This window comes from Crotalus tigris, unplaced genomic scaffold (assembly GCF_016545835.1).
Source record: "Crotalus tigris isolate CLP2741 ecotype Arizona unplaced genomic scaffold, ASM1654583v1 scf7180000017744.3724543626:3957646, whole genome shotgun sequence".
NCBI lineage: Eukaryota > Metazoa > Chordata > Lepidosauria > Squamata > Viperidae > Crotalus > Crotalus tigris.
In genome coordinates, this window is record NW_024096611.1 from 104,242 (window position 1) to 122,362 (window position 18,121).

At 37.7% G+C, this 18,121-nt stretch overlaps 1 protein-coding gene across 1 annotated transcript in view; it reads left to right on the top strand.

Moving 5' to 3' along the window:
* Positions 1–15,397: 15,397 nt before the first annotated feature.
* CTR9 (CTR9 homolog, Paf1/RNA polymerase II complex component) overlaps positions 15,398–18,121 on the top strand; it is a 29,584-nt gene continuing 26,860 nt past the window's right edge. The window contains exons 1-3 of the mRNA XM_039340301.1: positions 15,398–15,565; positions 17,047–17,145; positions 17,836–18,075. Coding sequence (XP_039196235.1) covers positions 15,521–15,565; positions 17,047–17,145; positions 17,836–18,075 — 384 coding nt within the window. The 5' untranslated portion in view covers positions 15,398–15,520. The remainder of the gene's footprint in view (positions 15,566–17,046; positions 17,146–17,835; positions 18,076–18,121) is intronic.

Consider the following 18,121-nt stretch of genomic DNA (forward strand, 5'->3'; position numbering starts at 1 on the left):
AGAGTATGGCAACCTGTATTTTGAATTCTCATGATATCTTATTCTACGCAGTTCTTAAGGATGACTAGACAAAACTCATCCCTACCTTGCATAAATTTGCTACTAAAGTTTTGTTTTTATGTCTGATTATTGCTTATTCACATTTTGTTAATCACCAATTCTGGTGATTTCTGATTTGACCTCCCAAATTGGCCTTTGATCCAGGCATCTCCTGGATCTTGGTTTCTGGCTTTTTCTCTGTCTCCTGGTTCAACTCCTAACACCAGCGGCCTGAATGATTGTATATTTAATTATTTCTAATCATCATCATCACAAAAAGTTTGTTGGTTCCCCACAAGAGTGATTTCTATTGCTCTGTCTATTGTCAATATCTCTAGGGCAGTGGTTCTTAACCTGTGGGTCGGGACCCCATTTGGGGTCGAATGACCATTTCACGGGGGTCACCAAACAACGCAGTCTGCCATTTTTTCCCCTTTTCCTTAGCTGTGCTACTCCCTTTTATTCTATTGGCTTTTGAAAGCCAATAGAATAGACTCTCTTGAATAGAGTCTAATTCTATTGGCTTTCAAAAGCCAATAGAAATTGTCCAGGCTGTCTCTGCTCTGCTGAGCCCACCAAAAGTCCCATTCTGCAAACGGTGCAGCAAAGGCGAGCTGTCTGGAAGTTTCCACCCCTCCCTGCTGAGCAACTACTAAAAATGTAAGTAAAAGAGGGCCAGGGGTGGGAGGTGGGAGGCCGGCGGGCACAGGGAGGGTTGCTGGCGCGCGTGGGGCCCGGCAGGTGCCTTACCTCCCTTGGACTGTGCCAGGTGGTGGCCCAGCCGGTGGTCAGCCTGCGCCATCTCTGCCGCTTGCCAGCTACGCCTTGGCCGGTGCAGAGGGTGGCACCACGCATGTGTGGCGCTCCCGGGCAGGGAAAGTCCTCAACTTACGACCGGTTGGGTAGTCCTCGACTTACGACCGGTTGGGGTCGCGGCATTAAAAAGGTTGAGAACCACTGCTCTAGGGGGAAAAGTAGCATTGCACAATTCCTGGGAACTGTAGTATTACAAATGAAATCTATGCCTTTCCAGTAAAAATTTCTGCAAACCGCTGAAGATTCTTATTGATAATAACACTTGTATAATCAGCCACTTTATAAAATGTGTATCCAAACATTTCCCATTACAGCAAGTATTAGAGTATAAGCTTCTGGGAGATCATCATCCCTGAGAGGAGTGTAGCCCCAACCTTTATGGTTTTTGCAAAACCCTCAAAATATGTTATTTTTTCCATCAGGTCTGGGGATCCCCTGGCAGAAAAGAGCCTGCACATGTGTGGTGCACTGCCCAGAATCACCTTGTATGAGATGGGCAGCCAATATAAATTTGAAAATTAAATAAATAAACAAATAACACAGCTATTATCTTTAAGTAGTTTATTATTGGATACTGCCAACTCTGTAGTGTCATCCTCCTTGCTAACCTTATTTGCCTTTAAGGCTGTGCTATGGATTTCATAAAATGCTGTTAATTTTTTTTTTAAAAAAAATCCTTACATGCATTACTGTCAACATCAAGAAATCATTTCAGATATATTACAAATCATTATATAAGAATAATTTGGTAGCCAAGATGTAATTTTTTAAACAATTCTGATTCCCCTAGAAATGCAGATAATCCCACTGTAGAAAAATTTAGACTGCCTTACAGCAAAATTAATATAAATACATTCTAATATATAATGCCATCAGATTATTTTAGCCTTACTTTCTTACCTTATTGAATATTTTGGTTTTCACAGGCAATAGGACTTCTTTTTTTAAAGAATATCTGTCATCTGCTCATATCAAGGTAATTCAAAAACGTAAGAGAAAAATTATTAAAACAATAAATGCAAGAAACCAAATGACATAATAGAAATAGTGCCAGTATCATCTTTACAACAATACTGATTTGGCATTTGTCTTCTTCAAACAATAGCCTGGCAACCAAAGCCCTTCAGAAGAATTCCAACAATCCAGTCTGATTATACCTAGCAACAGTTTCACTCATCTTCCTACTCAGATAATCGAAACTGATTATAAAAGTACTGGGTTACAACTCAGTAAAATTTAGAGGGCCAGAGATTTCTTGTTCGTGCAGTGGAAATCGATTATTCTATATTACTACATTATGGAATCATGTCATATTCATTTCTACAGGTTGTCTTCAACTTATGATCATTTGTTCAGCAACCATTCGAAGTTACGATGGCGCTGAACGAAGGGACTTATAACTTGTGCCCAAAGTTAAGGCTGTTGCAAGAGCCCTGCAAGTGTCACATTATCAAAATTTGGGCACTTGGCAGCCTGAACCCAAAAACCTAATACAGAAATACATTAAAAAAGAGAAAAATATATACACACACAGGGTGCAGGAAAAGAAAAGAAAGATCCAAAGCAAAACAATATATAAAAATTCTCTTCTCACCCTTATGGGTTTTATGTATCTTCCTCAACCTCAGATTTTCTACCAGAGGCCTGGGAATTTCAGGGTTCTGGGCAGAGAACTTCAATGTTGTTCCTGGGACCTATTGGAGCCACTCTCCCACCTTAAGAGTCACAGCCCCGAGTGCTTCTACCACCAAGGCTGGACCACTTCAGCCTTTACTTTCCATATTCTCTCTAGTTCCTCCTTTAGGCCCTGGTATTTCTTCAGCTTCTCATATTCCTTCTTCCCGATGTTGCTGTCACTTGGCACCCCTACATCTATTACCACTGCTGTCTTCTGATCCTTGCCTATTAGCACGATGTCTGGTTGATTGGCTGGTTTGTGTTTGTCTGCTGGACCTAGAAGTCACATAGGAACACACACACACCCAGGATCCACAGGCCACATTTTGAGAACCACTGCTCTATAACTTTCTATGGGATCTCCCATCTGGACTTCATAGAATCTAGTCCATACACTGTACAGTCATTCTTATATACAATGCCATAGCGGTACTTGGTTGTGCTATTTGATTTATACAGTCCTCGAGTCATCTTACACCTTGCCACTATGTGTTGGACTGTCTTTGAGGCCGCTGCATAGTCTGCACCTTGGGTCCTGTTCTAGTATGGTAGATCCCTGTTTCTATGGTTCTGGTGCTTAGTGCCTGCTCTTGTGCTGCTATGACAGTACCTTAGTGCTCTCTTTTAATCCAGCCTTTCCAGCCATTGATAAGATTTTCCAATGTCTGCCACCTCAGCTGTCAGTTGTATATCCCATGCACGGTCTTGATGTGGCACTTCCTCTGTTTGCTGCTGTTTCAGACATTCTCTCAGCAGCTCATACAGTATTTGGGTACCGCTTACTCAGAGTTTCATCCAGGATAGTAGCTTTGAAATACCCCAGAGTTTGCCCACTTCTTTCCAGCTGGTATACAGTCTCTGGCTGTTGGACTTGGGGTGGGAATCTCCATACATGGTGAGGAGCTTCCAGGTCTTCACATCAATAACTTCCATGTCCTTCTTTGGCCAGCTCACTAAAGTAGCAGGATATCTAATGACTGACAGAGCATATACTATAAGTTGATGGCATGGACCTTCTTCCCATTGAGCTGGATCTTCAGGATCTATTTTATCCTTTAATGATATTTGGATTTTGCTCTCTTCCTTGCCTCATTGTGGTTCTCTTGTGATTGTGGGATACCAAGATACTTGCAAATGATCTGATGCCTGCTATGTGACCCCCAGGGAGTTCCACCCCATCAGTGTTAACTATTTTTCCTCTCTCCATTACCATGCGGCCACATTTTTCCAGTCCCAATGACATCGTAAAATCCTCAATGTCAGGCAGATCAAAAATTCAATGCCTTGTTCACTCATAGTATACAACTTTATGACACCCATGAAGAGGAGCGAGTGTGAGTATGTAAGTATTCATGTGTGTAGGAGAGAGAAAAAGTGTGTGTGTGTGTGTGTGTGTGTGTGTGTGTGTGTGTATGTAACAAGAGGAAAAACAAACCAAACTAAACCAAAGCATGCACATGCATACACATGTACACACACAAATAAAAAAGTCTTGGAATGCAGCTTGGCAAGGGCAACTATAGCTGTAGCAAAATCCAACCATCATCATAACAACAACAACAATAATAATAATAATAATGTTGGAAGGGACCTTGGAGGTCATCTAGTCCAACCTCCTGCTCAGGCAGGAAACCCTATACCATTTCAGAGAAATGGCTGTCCAGTGTTGGAGCATTCACAGCTTCTGGAGGCAGATTGTTCCACTGGTTAATTGTTTTAACATTAAAACAAGCTAAAGCTAATATGGAAAGACAGATATTGCCATATTAAATCTTTTCTTGGAAAAACATTTTCAAATACCTGTCCTGTGTTTTTGTCATGATCTTCAGGTAGTGAACACCCTTAAGCCACTGAAAACCAATGGAATAGATTATTTTCATATTAACAAGATTTTTGATTCTACTATAATCACACTTTATACTTATCTATACTCATTGACAACCAGTTTGGTGTAGTGGATAAGGTTCTGATTTAGAAACCAGCAGACTGTGAATTCTAGTCCAGGCTGAGGCATGAAACCCGGCTGGGTGACTTTGGGCCAGCCACTCTCTCTCTCAGCCTAACTTTGCCTCACAGGGTGGTTGCTGTGGAGGAAACAGGAGGAAGGAGGAGTATTATATCGGTTTGCCACCTTGAATTATTTATTAAAAACACAATAAATGTGGGAGAAAAGGGTAATAAATAAATAATTGAATTGTTTTAATGTTTCAGTTCTGGAGACTAAACAAATACGTACAGTTTTAATCATGAATATTAGAATACAGGGAAATGTAAACATAAAAAGAAAAGCTCAGATAAAAAATGGAGAAAAAAAAGACTCATCCCTATCGATATGCTTATTAACTATGTACAGTCAATTATATATATATATATATATATATATATATATATATATATATATATATTAAAAATTACATTAAAAATTGAAGAATAGCGATTCCTGGGTACACACATTTCAGTAAAAAAGGAAGCGATCACCAGGAAATAAAACACCAAGGTTTTAATAAATAAAATCAAGCTTTCGATGGCTATATATATATATATAGAATAGAGCTGGAAGGGACCTTGGAGGTCTTCTAGTCCAGCCCCCCCCTGCTCAAGCAGGAGAACCAATACCATCTCAGACAAGTGACTGTCTAGTCTCTTCTTAAAAAACTCCAGGGAAGGAGCGATCTCTAGGGGTAAGCTGTTCCATTGGTTGATTGTTTTCACTGTCAGGAAGTTTCTCCTTAATTCCAGGTTGCTTCTCTCTTTGGTTAGCTTCCAACCATTGTTTCTTGTCCTTCCCTCTGGTGCTTTGGTGAATAATGTGATCCCCTCTTCTTTGGGGCAGCCCCTCAAATACTGCAATACTGCTATCATGTCTCCCCTATTTCTCCTTTTCTTTAGACTAGCCAAATCCAAGTCCTGCAGCCGTTCTTCATATGTTTTAGTCTCCAGGCCTTTGATCATCTTAGTTGCTCTTCTCTGAATTTTTTTCAAACTCTCAACATCTTTTTTGTGGTATGGTGACCTAAACTGGCTGCAGTATTCCAGGTGTGGTCTTATAAAGGTGTGGTTTTATAAAGCGGTACTAATACTTTGCATGATCTTAATTCTATGCCAGTAAACATGAAGTTGGTTTTTTCTCAATAAATATAGAATAAGCTACATTTCATATGCCTTGTTTCCCTACAGGGCTATTATTGTAAGATCATCCTGCCTTACTCACTGGGGAGAGGTCTGGACATTGTCACCTTACATGCACAATCTTCCCATGCTTGGATTCAAGTGGAGAAAATAGGAAGTGCTCTGTTTTCTGCAGCATCACTGGCTTTTTTTTTCTTTTTTAGTTCAGAAACATAAAGGGACTGATTATTAATTAAACTTTCAGACACTGTGGGTGTAACTTGTAAAACCAGAGCATTCCCAAATAATCCTGGATATAAAAGCCAGAAAGGAAGAGGAGAACGCCTGCTCTCTCTGTACTAACATACCTAGCATTTTTGATCACTGTCTATGCAAGCTGAGTTGGTAGAGAGATTTTCATCTTCATCTGAAGGCTCTATCTCTATAGTTGTTTTTTCAATGAGAAGGGGAAGATAGTTGGACAATACTTTTCCCATGAAAAAGTGAAATCTATCTAGCAGGCAAGAAAACATGAGAGACCTGTCCCACGCTCCCAGAATCTGGCATCACTCTGAAAAGGATTAAGATTTAAATAGGTCACCGACAACCTAAGCCTCCTCTTCTAACCTTAGAAACATCCCATCCTAGCATCAACCTCCAACTTCATAGATGACCCCCTCAATCCTTCAGTTGTTGCTATTGCTGTGTCATAAAACAGCCACAAGCCCTTTAAGAATTACCAACAGCATCTCTCAAGGGTGAAACCATTGGAATACCATATTTTGCTAATCTTTAAAAGACCTCAGTTGACTGCACAGCCAGCTCTCTATAAGCCTAATTGCTACTTGCTGCAATTCACTGGAAAGTGAATTCACTTGTTTTGTCCAATATTATCTAACTAGAGTTTCACCAGTGCCAACCTTAGTAGCCTGGAGCTTAATTCGGAACTGTTTGGTTTAAATTAAGAAGGAAGAGATGGGAGTCCCAGTTTAATGCTTGAATGCGTAGATGCTACAGGTGTGTGTGGGGAGGTGTTCGGGGCAGCAGCTACAGAGTTCAGGCAGATGCACAGCTGCCATGGGAGAGAAGAGCCACAGGTAGACACTATGAAGAGTGGATAGATGGGTGAAAAAGCAGCAGGAAAAGAAGTTACTTCTGATTTCCTGCCAACTTTGAAGCAATAATCTGAAAAAAATAATTGCATGACATTGTGTCTTTTCTTTTGAAATAGGATTTAATATTGTCTTAAAACAGAAACTATCCTTTTACCTTTAGAAAACTGAAGTGTTTTCATAAACTCTTGAATATTTCTTTATTTCCAATTGTCTCACGGAAGTATTTCATAATTACATGAGCCGATTCTTTCAAATTTTATAGCAGCAACCAGATTTTCCTTTTATAGCTCAGATTTATTTTTATATTTAATTAATATAACAGTTCTGTCTCATGCCAGATTCTTAACAATTTCTGATATGACTTAATGTCTTTCCCCCTTTTTATTAACAGTTTTCTCAGATGTATCAGATGTTTCCAGATTTGGTCTTTTTCTTAGGATGAATTAACATTTGCATTGTTTACAAAGCTGTTTTGCTTAAATAAGATTCAAGATGGTATTTGGGAACACCCACGTTGCCCTCTCAAGCAGCAAGGATAACAATTTACCATATAGTTGGAGAAAGTTTTCATCTTTTCTTCAAGTGAATTTTGTTCCCATGTGTTTTATTGTTTCATCCACTTGTTCTGCCCTCCTGGTGTTCAATATTAAGGCTAAAAAAAATGAAGTGATATCAAGATTAGTGTTAATGATTTTACTTCATGTGCATTTATTACAAGTGTTGAATGAGCTTCACATTGTTTCTCACATTGTTAAAGCATTTTGTGGTAAAGTCAAATGTCCTAATAATATGGACAATTCCTTACATGTAAAATTGCAACTAAAAACACTACCTTGTTTCATTAACATATTGTTCTATGGTATGCAGCCATTAATATCAGAACAAATTAGCTCAAGAGACTAGCTTTAAGAAGTGGCCTTTCAAATTAAAAGTGTACTCTCATTCAGGCACATTTTTTTTTGTATTTTAAAAATAGATACTTTTTTTAATGAATTATGCTCAATGCTAGGCAAAGATGCAACTCAAAAACACTACCCATAATACAGATAACACAAACCTTGGACAGATGAAAAATATATTGATTAAATGTTCCCGGATGGAAGGGTTTATCTTTGCGCTATTGTTTTTGTTCTTTCCCCTTCCTATTTTACTTAATCATTGAAAGATGAAAAATTTACTTTAAAAAAAAAAGTAAATATTCTAAAAATATGCTACGTAACCTTTAAATTGTTTTAAAAGGAATATTTTTTCTTATAAATAGCTGCCCTTAATTCAAAACTCAGAGAAACAGGAGTGGTTTAAATACTATTTTGGCTCAATCTGAAATATAACAGTTGCTCTTTAAAAATCTCTGGCGTCTACTCAAGTTTATTTAAGTTCAGCCTGCACATTTATTTCTAGTCTGGTATATAAACAGTTCATTTTCAATCAATCTGTTTAAGTTTCCTGATGTTTCTGGTCATGTGCAGAGTGCTTTTCCCCAAAGCTGGATGGGTGATAGATGAATCCATAGCAATCAATAGGTTAATACATACGATAGATGAATCAACAGCGATCTGGAATTATTAGTCCAAATAGAAATTACCAACTCCAAATTAAAGGAGCAGATAGTCATTCAACCATTACCTTTCTGATTATTGCTATCTGATTAGTGTTACTTCAAAACACTCTGACTGGCAGTAGTTTTTCCTCCCCAAAATTTAATTGAAACTTCCTTTCCAGTAACTTTAACCATTATTTTTTGGTTTGTCATCTGGGATAACAAAAAATAAGTCTGAACCTACTTCTCTGCACCATCTTTTTAAATGTTTAAAATAACTGCCATTATATCCCACTCCAAACATATCTACCTTTTTTTCTATCATTCATTCATGATTTTAAAACCTACTTTTTCTGTAGGCTCAGGCTGATTTTGCCACCTACAACCTTGTAATTATCAGCCTGGACATTGTATAGAACCAAAAATACAAAGTACCCATGCAATACAACAAAGCAATTTAATTGTGATCATCAAAAGTTAAACTTAGAAATTCCAGTTGGTGTTTCTAAACAACCAGCTAGATTATCTGGTTGTCTTCTACTAGATACTTGTGGATATCAGAAGTTAAGCAAAAAAATGGAGATAATACCATAAGAGTAAGTTTGACGTAGTGATTAAGGCACCAGGGTAGAAAGCGAGAGATCATGAGTTCAAGTCCCACCTTAGGCATAAAAGCCTTCTCAATGACTTTGAACCAATCTCTCTCTCTCTCTCTCTCTCTCTCTCTCTCCCTCCCTCCCTCCCTCCCTCCCTCCCTCCCTCTCTCAGCCCAACCCACCTCACAGGGTTGTTATTGTGCGGAAAATAGGATGAGGAAGGTGTGTTGGATATGTTTGCTGCCTTGAGTTACTTGTAAAAATAATAAAGGTAGGATGCAAATAAATAAATATAGTAAACAAAATAAAGCTGTTTTCTATACTATACATTTTGCTTCAGGTAGATATAAATCATGACTTCTTAAACAAGCATTAGATCATTGGAAATGAATGGCTTATGCATTCAAATAAATGATAGAATAATCATCATAATAAACCTTATTTCCTTTGCTTATCCACACCATAAACATAATTAAGCTATGGATTATGAGTCTCGGTGACTGGATTCGTGATCATGCTAATCCCAAAACACCCAACACAATAATTTAATTATGACTTGGCACAATACTTAAACATTGACAATAAGGTTCTCCATGTCAAAGTTGCTGTTTCCAGTCATTTATATAAAATTGCTTATATCTACAACATAAAACATAAAACAAAGCATGCCAAGATAATTTTGTCAAATGCTGTGAAATTTCCAAAAATATTTCTAATCTCTGTAAAACTTTTTTCCAGATCTTGATGAATGGCCATTAGTTGAACAGTATCTGTAATACAAATGCAAGCAAGTGTTCTGTAAAAGAAAATGTTATAAAAATATAGAATAACAGAATATCAGAGTTGGAAGGGAACTTGGAGGTCTTCTATCTAGTCCAATCCCCTGCTCAAGCAGGAGACCTTATACTATTTCAGACAAATGGTTGTCCATTTTCTTCTTAAAAACCTCCAGTGTTGGAGCACCCACAACTTCTGGAAACAAGTCATTCCGTTGATTAACTGTTCTGTCAGGAAATTTTTCCTTAGTTCTAGGTTGATTCTCTCCCTGATTAGTTTCCATCCATTGCTTCTTGTCTTGCCTTCTGCTGCTTTGTAGAGAAAAAAAACCCTGTACTATGTAAAAAAAAAAAATACTTTGGAGAAAAAATACTGTAGTTCTTTTCAGGTTTATTTGTATTGATTTATGTGGCCACACATCTCACAAATGTGACTCTGGGCAATTGACAAAGATTAAAAAATATAAACATTTACAATATAAAAACACATTCCACAACCAGCTGCAACACAAAGGGACTACCAAAGACATCATACACCAATAGTGTGGGCTCTATTATTCTTCCAACCTCCATGCTTGGGAAAACAACAAATCTTCAGTCTCCTAAAAAGTGAGCAGAGTTAGGCCAATTTAATCTTAGGCACTATGGTATGTTCCAGAGAACAGGTGCAGCCCAATGATTAACCATGTCTTTGAATGGAATCGTGAAGCCGGGACTTCTTTGTTGATTTTGTACCCTCTGGAATATCATCCCTCCAGAGCACGGGTGTCAAACTCGCCACGTCACGTGACGTGTTGTGACATATGGCGACTTTTTTCGCATTGCCGGAGCTGGGGTAGGCGCGGCCTCCGCATGATGCAACCGGCCCATGGGCCAGCAGTTTGACACCCCTGCTCCAGAGGCTTGTCTGGCCCCAACTCTGCTCTCTTTCAGAAAAGCAATAAAAACCTGCCTTTTCAAACAAGTCAGAGGAGAAAAGGATTTGTGATCTTGATCTTGTGGATGATGTATAATTGATATTTGTGCCTACTTTTCTTCCTAATTCACTGCAAGTAGTTTTATATTGCATGTTTTAAGTTTAATTTTATATCAGTAGTGGTTTTTGATTTGATTGCCTATAAATCTATATAAAGCTCTTTCCCTTTATATGCAGCTGACTCCATAATAGGATTCTACGGTTAGTGTTAATTGCATTCATAGGTTATTAGACTAAATATTACTTTTCTGCTAAATTTAATCTATTTTGGGTTAAAGCTTAAATGGCCAGACAAAGGACACTTAAAAAATAAACTGTTTTTTATTTTGACAGTATAACTGCTGCCCTCTTCTGACACAACTTGCATGATTTGTTTTTTGCACAAATACAGTTTTAAACTGTATTTCAATTATTTTGCCATATCTCAATGACATGCACTTATACCTTATTATTCCAGCCCAACCTCAAGGTAAAAGTCTTAAATGAAACATGAAATATTTCCGTTTAGGTCTATTTAGGCAGAGTTTTAAAAGGACAGAGCGGAGAAAGGAGATGAATGTTAAATGCTTAATATTCCCCACATTATGAAATGCCAAGAAAGATATTTGGTATTGCTAAAATTGCTCTACAGTTGGCTCTAAAGGTATGCTTACTATTTCTTCCATAAGCACTTGAAATAAGTTCCTTTTCTGAGATTTTATTTTGTCTATTTCTTTAAAGTTATTCTTGAAAAATTCCCACATAGACCGAAATAACAAAGCTTCAAATATAGAAGCATATTTTTTCCTCAGGAACCTTTATATTCTAACTGAAGAGACAAATTAATTCTAATTACCAAAAGGAAATATTAACGTATTTAAAGTACAATGTGTATAATTATGTATGTAGATGCATATACTGTATATATAGTGTTCACCATAAGCAGATTTACTATAATTTCCCAGAAAATGATAGATATTATATAATAGTCCAAAATAATGTCCAATTCTAATTTAAATATAACATCAACTGTTAACAAGCATCTTTCATTATGAGAGTGAATCTTCAACTTATATATGTCACCAGATTGTTCTTACGTTTTGCTCTTGTTGTGTCAGCTTTGATGGTGTCCAGCCACCATGTTCTTTGGTGGCCTGGTTTCCTTCTAAAGCAGTTACATTAGGATTTGGTCTATGTACCACTACAGATCAATTTTCTGAAAATCCGTTAATGTTGTTACTTGTTCATTCATCAACTGTGGAAGTGGCATTCCCTAAAGCAAAGATGGCAAAAAATATACATAATTTATCTTTAAGAATTATCTGTTTTTCACCAAACAATTAGGATTATTAGAAATTGTGTGCCTAAAGACAATGCCTACCAGCTCACTCCTTGAAAAAAGGATTGAAGGTACAATGCTATCCAAGCCAAGAGATGTATAATCTGTTAACCACAGAAAGAAAATTCAAAATGCAATAGTCTTTAATTCCTTTTTGTGTAACTTTATAGGATTTAGAATTTACAATAGCTGTTCGTGAAAAGAGAAGCTATGAAGGTGGGAAATGGAAAACAGTCAGCTTGTAGATACTTTTGAGAAAACAAGGAAGAATAGGTTTGTTTCTAACCTTGATTTAAGAAAACATAGTTGAGAGTGCTTAAATATGTTGAAAGTTGAGAGTGCTTAAATATGTTACCAAGTTGAGAGTGCTTAAATATGTTACCAAGCCTGTATTTGTAAAATGACTCTCCATGGTTCTTAACCCAATCGCCAAGCTTTCCTCTATGACCAAAACAAGGCCACCAAGAGAAAAAAAAAATTGACTTGCAGGAATTATGTGTGAATGTAGGAGATATTAAACAGTTTTCTCTCTGCTTATCCATCAGCCCTTCCACAATCTTGGAATCTTGAAAACATGTAATCACATAATACAGCATTATCCTGAGATTTTATAGTTTTTTTATTACCTATTCCAGTTCACACATTTGTAGGACACTGATCACATGCTCTCTATAGAAAGTAGACTTCCTGGATGCTTATATAATTAACATAGCATAGCTCAAAGACTCCATTGTAAGGCTGATAATAAATATTCAGTGATGTATTAATTTCTATTTTACTTTTCTTCTAAGTTAAAGTTTTACTTTTAACCTAAAAGTCTTAATGTCTAAATATATTCAAATACTTGCTTACCTAAAATATAATTCTGAATTTCTTTGTAGAACTAAGGTTATGGAATCTCAGTGGCTACTACTGTATACAGATGATTCCCAATGGAAAACTTTAAATATTTCCAGTTTCTTTGGTTGGTCTGTTTACTGTTAGCTTGTTTGGCAGTTCCTTGAATGGGATTTTTTTTTTAATTTTTTGATTGTTTGTCTGATGTTAATCTTGGAGTTAATCTATACTTGCTGGTGTAGAGGTGTTTTGGTCCTTTTGTCCTTTGAATCTTCACATCTGATTAATTCACTTAATTATTTAATTACTCATTTTTTTGAACATGGGAAAACCACTTTAATCACATTGTATTATTCACTAGGGCTACTTACTAACTAGAATGAAAAAAATCCAAATAGCCACTAGATCAGGGGTCTTCAAATTTGGCCCTTTTATGACTTGAGGACTTCAACTCCCAGAATTCCTCAGCCAGGCACACCTCAGGCATGCCTGGCTGAGGAATTCTGGGAGTTGAAGTCCACAAGACATAAAAAGGCCAAGTTGAAGACCTCTGCACTAGATGCTTGCAAAGCATTAAGATTTTTTTATATATTTGTGCAGCTCACATATTCTATTATCTACAAGTCTTTTTGCAGCAGCTAATTAGACAACAATCCAATTTTCCAACATATGAATTGAAATGAACTGAATACTTTATTTGGCCGAGTGTGGCTAGATACGCAAGGAATTTGTCTCCTGTATAAAAGCACTTAATGTATACGCAAAGCAACAGAATAATAATACTAGTAAAATGGGAAGCAAAGATGATAATCAGGAGGATAAATAATAATTTAATACTACCAATTAATAATAATAAATACTACAGCCACACAACATGGATTAATAATTTCAAGATACAAATAGGGATATGATATACTACATAATTCCTATTTTTAATCAGAGATTAGTTTTTGAGCAACTACCACTCTTTTCAAGTATTAGCGAGGGCCCCAAGGTGCTTTTTCACAAGGCAACTGGACTTTTTTTCTCTTTGAAAAAATCCTTCCATTCCTCACCATCCAGTCAGAGCTGAAAAAGCTTCTTGGATGAGAAGCAAAACATCTTCAAAGAGAAAAAAGAAAGTCCAGTTGCCTCATGAAAAAGCACCTTTGGGACATCCATGACCTGGATGACTGAGAATCTCCATAGATATTACGGTACTGAGGGCTTTAATCTTGCAACTGCAATAAGCAATCCTATACAGCTTTGGAAGCAATATGTGAAGCACATTGATCAGAAGGATTTTTATGATCAACTGCTCCACCAACAAAGTCTGCTATTTTAATTCCCAACAAATGCAGAATTTACAAAGAATAAAAAGTGTTGTTTGATTCATTCAATGTTTTTTGAACCGTTGTGTAGATTTTTCTTATAAACAACTTTGTGGAAGAGCGCACCATCTATACACATGAACATATTGTTATTTACACTAAGATGATTAGTCCAAAGTTTACAAGTTATTCTAAAACACAGCTTTTGTTTTTAAATTAATTTTAGGGTCCCTTTTGTGAGAAGTAAGTCTTCATCCTGGTTCATCCAAGCCGGGAATAAATAGGCAACATGGAGACTGTTTTGGGAAGAAGGTTACAGTTTATTGAAGAAGCAGAAAGATGGTCCTTGCAGGAAGGAGCAAAGGAGAGGAAAAAGAGAGAGAGAGCACATGGGCAGGTTTTTTTATACCCTCTCTAGCCTTGTTTGGAATAGTTTCTTGTTCCTGTGGCATGAACCTTGAGGCTGTTTCTGAGTGTTTGTTTAGGCCTTGATATCTGTGGTTTAATCCTATTATCATATCCTGCTTCCCAGGTGATGGGGCTAATGACTCCTAGAGTTTGGGTGGGGTATGCAGATCTTCTCTTTTGTCTTCTTGATTGCTCTGGCTTCAATTCTCTGATGGTTTTACATCTGCATTTGTGTGAGGCTAAAGTCTTGCTTGGGGCAGAGAGATAGATTTGGGGCCAGGTTTGGTTTTAAAAAGTCCTTTTGAGGAAAAATATATTTTTCTGCTCTTTTTAATATTTCTTTCTCTGGGCTAACTTCCCTCACTTTCATTTACTCAATCAGCAAATTACAAGACACAGTACTGTGGGGAAAATAATACCTTCATAAGGGGATTAGCAATGTCTAATTTCTAGTAATTACGTTTTTTTTATTCTTTTTTTTAGTTATTCTCAAAGCTTCGTCGTATTCTCAGCTAGCGCTGTAGAGATTGAGCTATACCGACTCTTCCTTTTAAAACAGCTAATTAAACATATTCAGGCGAAATACTCCATCTCTCTCTCTCTCTCTTTGACGAGGGGGGTGTAAATATTTACAGATAAACCCCACCTCTTCTGCATAATATGCGAATCGTTTTCTAAAAGGTTGCTACTACTGAGAAGGAGAAGAGCCATTCCCTCAAGGACCCCGCTCGTCGACCGCTGCCCAGCGAAGCCGGAGGAGATCGAAGAGGTAAAAGAACCTGCCCATCGCTTCTTCCCCTTCCTCCCCCTGCGCGTCGCCCTCTTTCGCGTCGCCTTCCGCGCATGCTTCCGAGGTTAAGGCTCGACAGCGCCTGCGCGGAGGGCGACGGCGGTGGGGGCTGTTGGTCAGACGGCAGCTCGGGCGGGAGGCTGGCGGCGTGAGGTGTTAAGGGGCTGAAGCGATTTCCCCCGTAGCTGGAGCGGCGGCACCGCCATTCGCCACCATGTCTCGGGGCTCGATTGAGATCCCCCTCCGGGATACCGACGAGGTGAGTTGGTGCGGGGCGTCCCTTGGCTCGCTGTCGGTGGGGTCCGTGTTTGTCTTACGTCGCTTTGGGGAAAGGCAGGGTAATTGGAGATTCCACCCGCTTCCCTTGGAGGAGCTTGAAGCAGTTCTCAGTGGGCTGCTGGAGAGGGGATGCCAAGTAAATCTGCTACCACTAATATTTTGTATGTGTGCTTCCATATGGATGCACAGAGCCTGTTTGATCTCGTGGTTAAAAGTCCTGAACTAGGAGTCGGGAGACTTGAGTTCTACTGTTTTAGGCGTCACTTTGAGCCTCTTAACCCAGAGATAAAAGCAATGGTCAGCCACTTCCAAAAATATTGTCTAGAAAACTGTATAGATTTGGCCATACAGTGACCAGAAGCCGAGGCAAAACAAACAAACGAACAAAGTGTATACATATTGCCAGCAATACTTTGCAATTGCTTCTTTTAATAGCTGATAAAGTTTTTTGGGGGGGGGGAATGGAGGCATAAATATTTTTATAAGGCACTAAGCCATATGGATCTTGAGTCTGCTTTTATTAGTGTTAACTTTCTTTGGGTACACAAAGGTCACTGCTGTTACTGTCATTTATCCTAGCTCAGGGGTAGGCAACCTTGGCTCTTTTATGACTCGTGGACTTCAACTCCCAAAATTCCTGAGCTGGCTCAGGAATTCTGGGAGTTGAAGTCCACGAATCATAAAAGAGCCAAGGTTGCCTACCCCTATCCTAGCTATATGTGCAGGTGTGCATATTTGGAGAGATTACAAGATTATTTAGGAACTGTCCTGCCTCTAGTAGTACCTAACCAATATTGTTGCGAGCTCAGCAAAGTTACACCTGTTCATTTCTTGAACAGGAAACTTGCAGACAAGACTGAGATGTTAAAAAAAAAAACGAATAAGACTACCAGATCTAGCTATAAAAATCTAGATGATCACTACATGGTAGCAAAAAGTAGGCTTTTAGTGTCTCTTCATTGCCATTGTCTTACTGATCACCTGGCTTTTTGCAGGCTACATATAATAGCCTTGTTAATAGAATTGTTCAAACCCAATTTCGTATTGTAGAAAAACTACCACGATCTTACCAGGAGTTCCACTGAATTTGGTCACACTTTTAGTTTAGAATTACTGTTATTGTGCAGATGTACTTTAACGTATATTTCTACTTGGTGTCCATAGAAGGAATTATTTCTGCATTGGAAAGTACTCAAATTCTGTGAATGAGCCCTTATGTAGGATGAATGCATGGAAGTCTTACTTTTCTGTGTGCTTTGGAGTAGAAAAGTTGTTCTGAATGAGATGCTACTGATCTGTAGAACTCCAGAAATCTAATTTTAGTCAAGGAGGGAGCTTAACATATTTTTAGGAAATATATGTAGTGGAAATTACTTTTTAAAAATTGCTTTGTGATCTTATTATATGTGCCCTAATAACTAATAAAATATTGAATTTTGAATTTTGTCATTTGATTTTTAGGTCATTGAGCTTGACTTCGATCAGTTACCGGAGGGGGATGAAGTTATAAGCATTTTGAAACAGGAACATACTCAGCTGCACATATGGATTGCCCTAGCGGTCAGTTGTTTATCAGTTTGCTCTATTATATTTATACTGTAAGCTCATTCACATTGCAAAGAATTGATTTTTTTGAATTCATTGATAACTTTTTTGACTTAAGGTAATGTAGAAACGAATAGGTATGTATTACTGTTCTTTCATCAAAGTAATCATTTGTGAAAGATTTGAATGGAATATCTGTATTCTTTATTTTAGTAGCAACATTTTTGCAGTGAAGGCCTGCACTTTTTTAAAAAAATGAATGAGGTGAGGTGTTTGGTCTATTTTGCAGTGGAAATTCAAGAAATAAACTAGATATATTAAGCAGTAAACTTAGTGTATTTACAGTATTCCTTATTTTACCTCCACCTCTCATATGAACAATTGTGCCACTACAACTGGTGCTTTTCCTGTTGAAATTAGCGGCATGATTCGAGGAGGCTCTTGCACTCACAGAAATCGAATTGGGTCTGTATGCATCCCATGGATTGTCCACTCCTGTAAGCGTGAGAGATTATTCAGATATACACATACATACATACAATGGTTTCCATCAACAGTGAAAAGGATGACATGTTACAAATATAGCCCAGAATTCCGATTTCTTGTCATAATTTATATGTATTTGCTTAACTTTATGTGCCGTGCATATTTTATGGATGCAGTTTAAATAGTGGATTGCTAAATGTATTTTCATTTACTTTTTAGCTGGAATATTACAAACAAGGCAAAACGGAAGACTTTGTGAAACTATTAGAGGCTGCTCGCATAGATGGAAACCTGGATTATAGGGACCATGAAAAAGATCAGATGACTTGCTTAGATACTTTAGCAGCCTACTATGTACAGCAGGCTCGGAAAGAAAAGAACAAAGATAACAAGAAAGAGCTTATTACCCAAGCTACACTGTTGTACACTATGGCTGATAAAATTATCATGTATGATCAGGTAAGGTCAGTCAACTAATTACGAAGATACTGGTATGTTTGTCTTA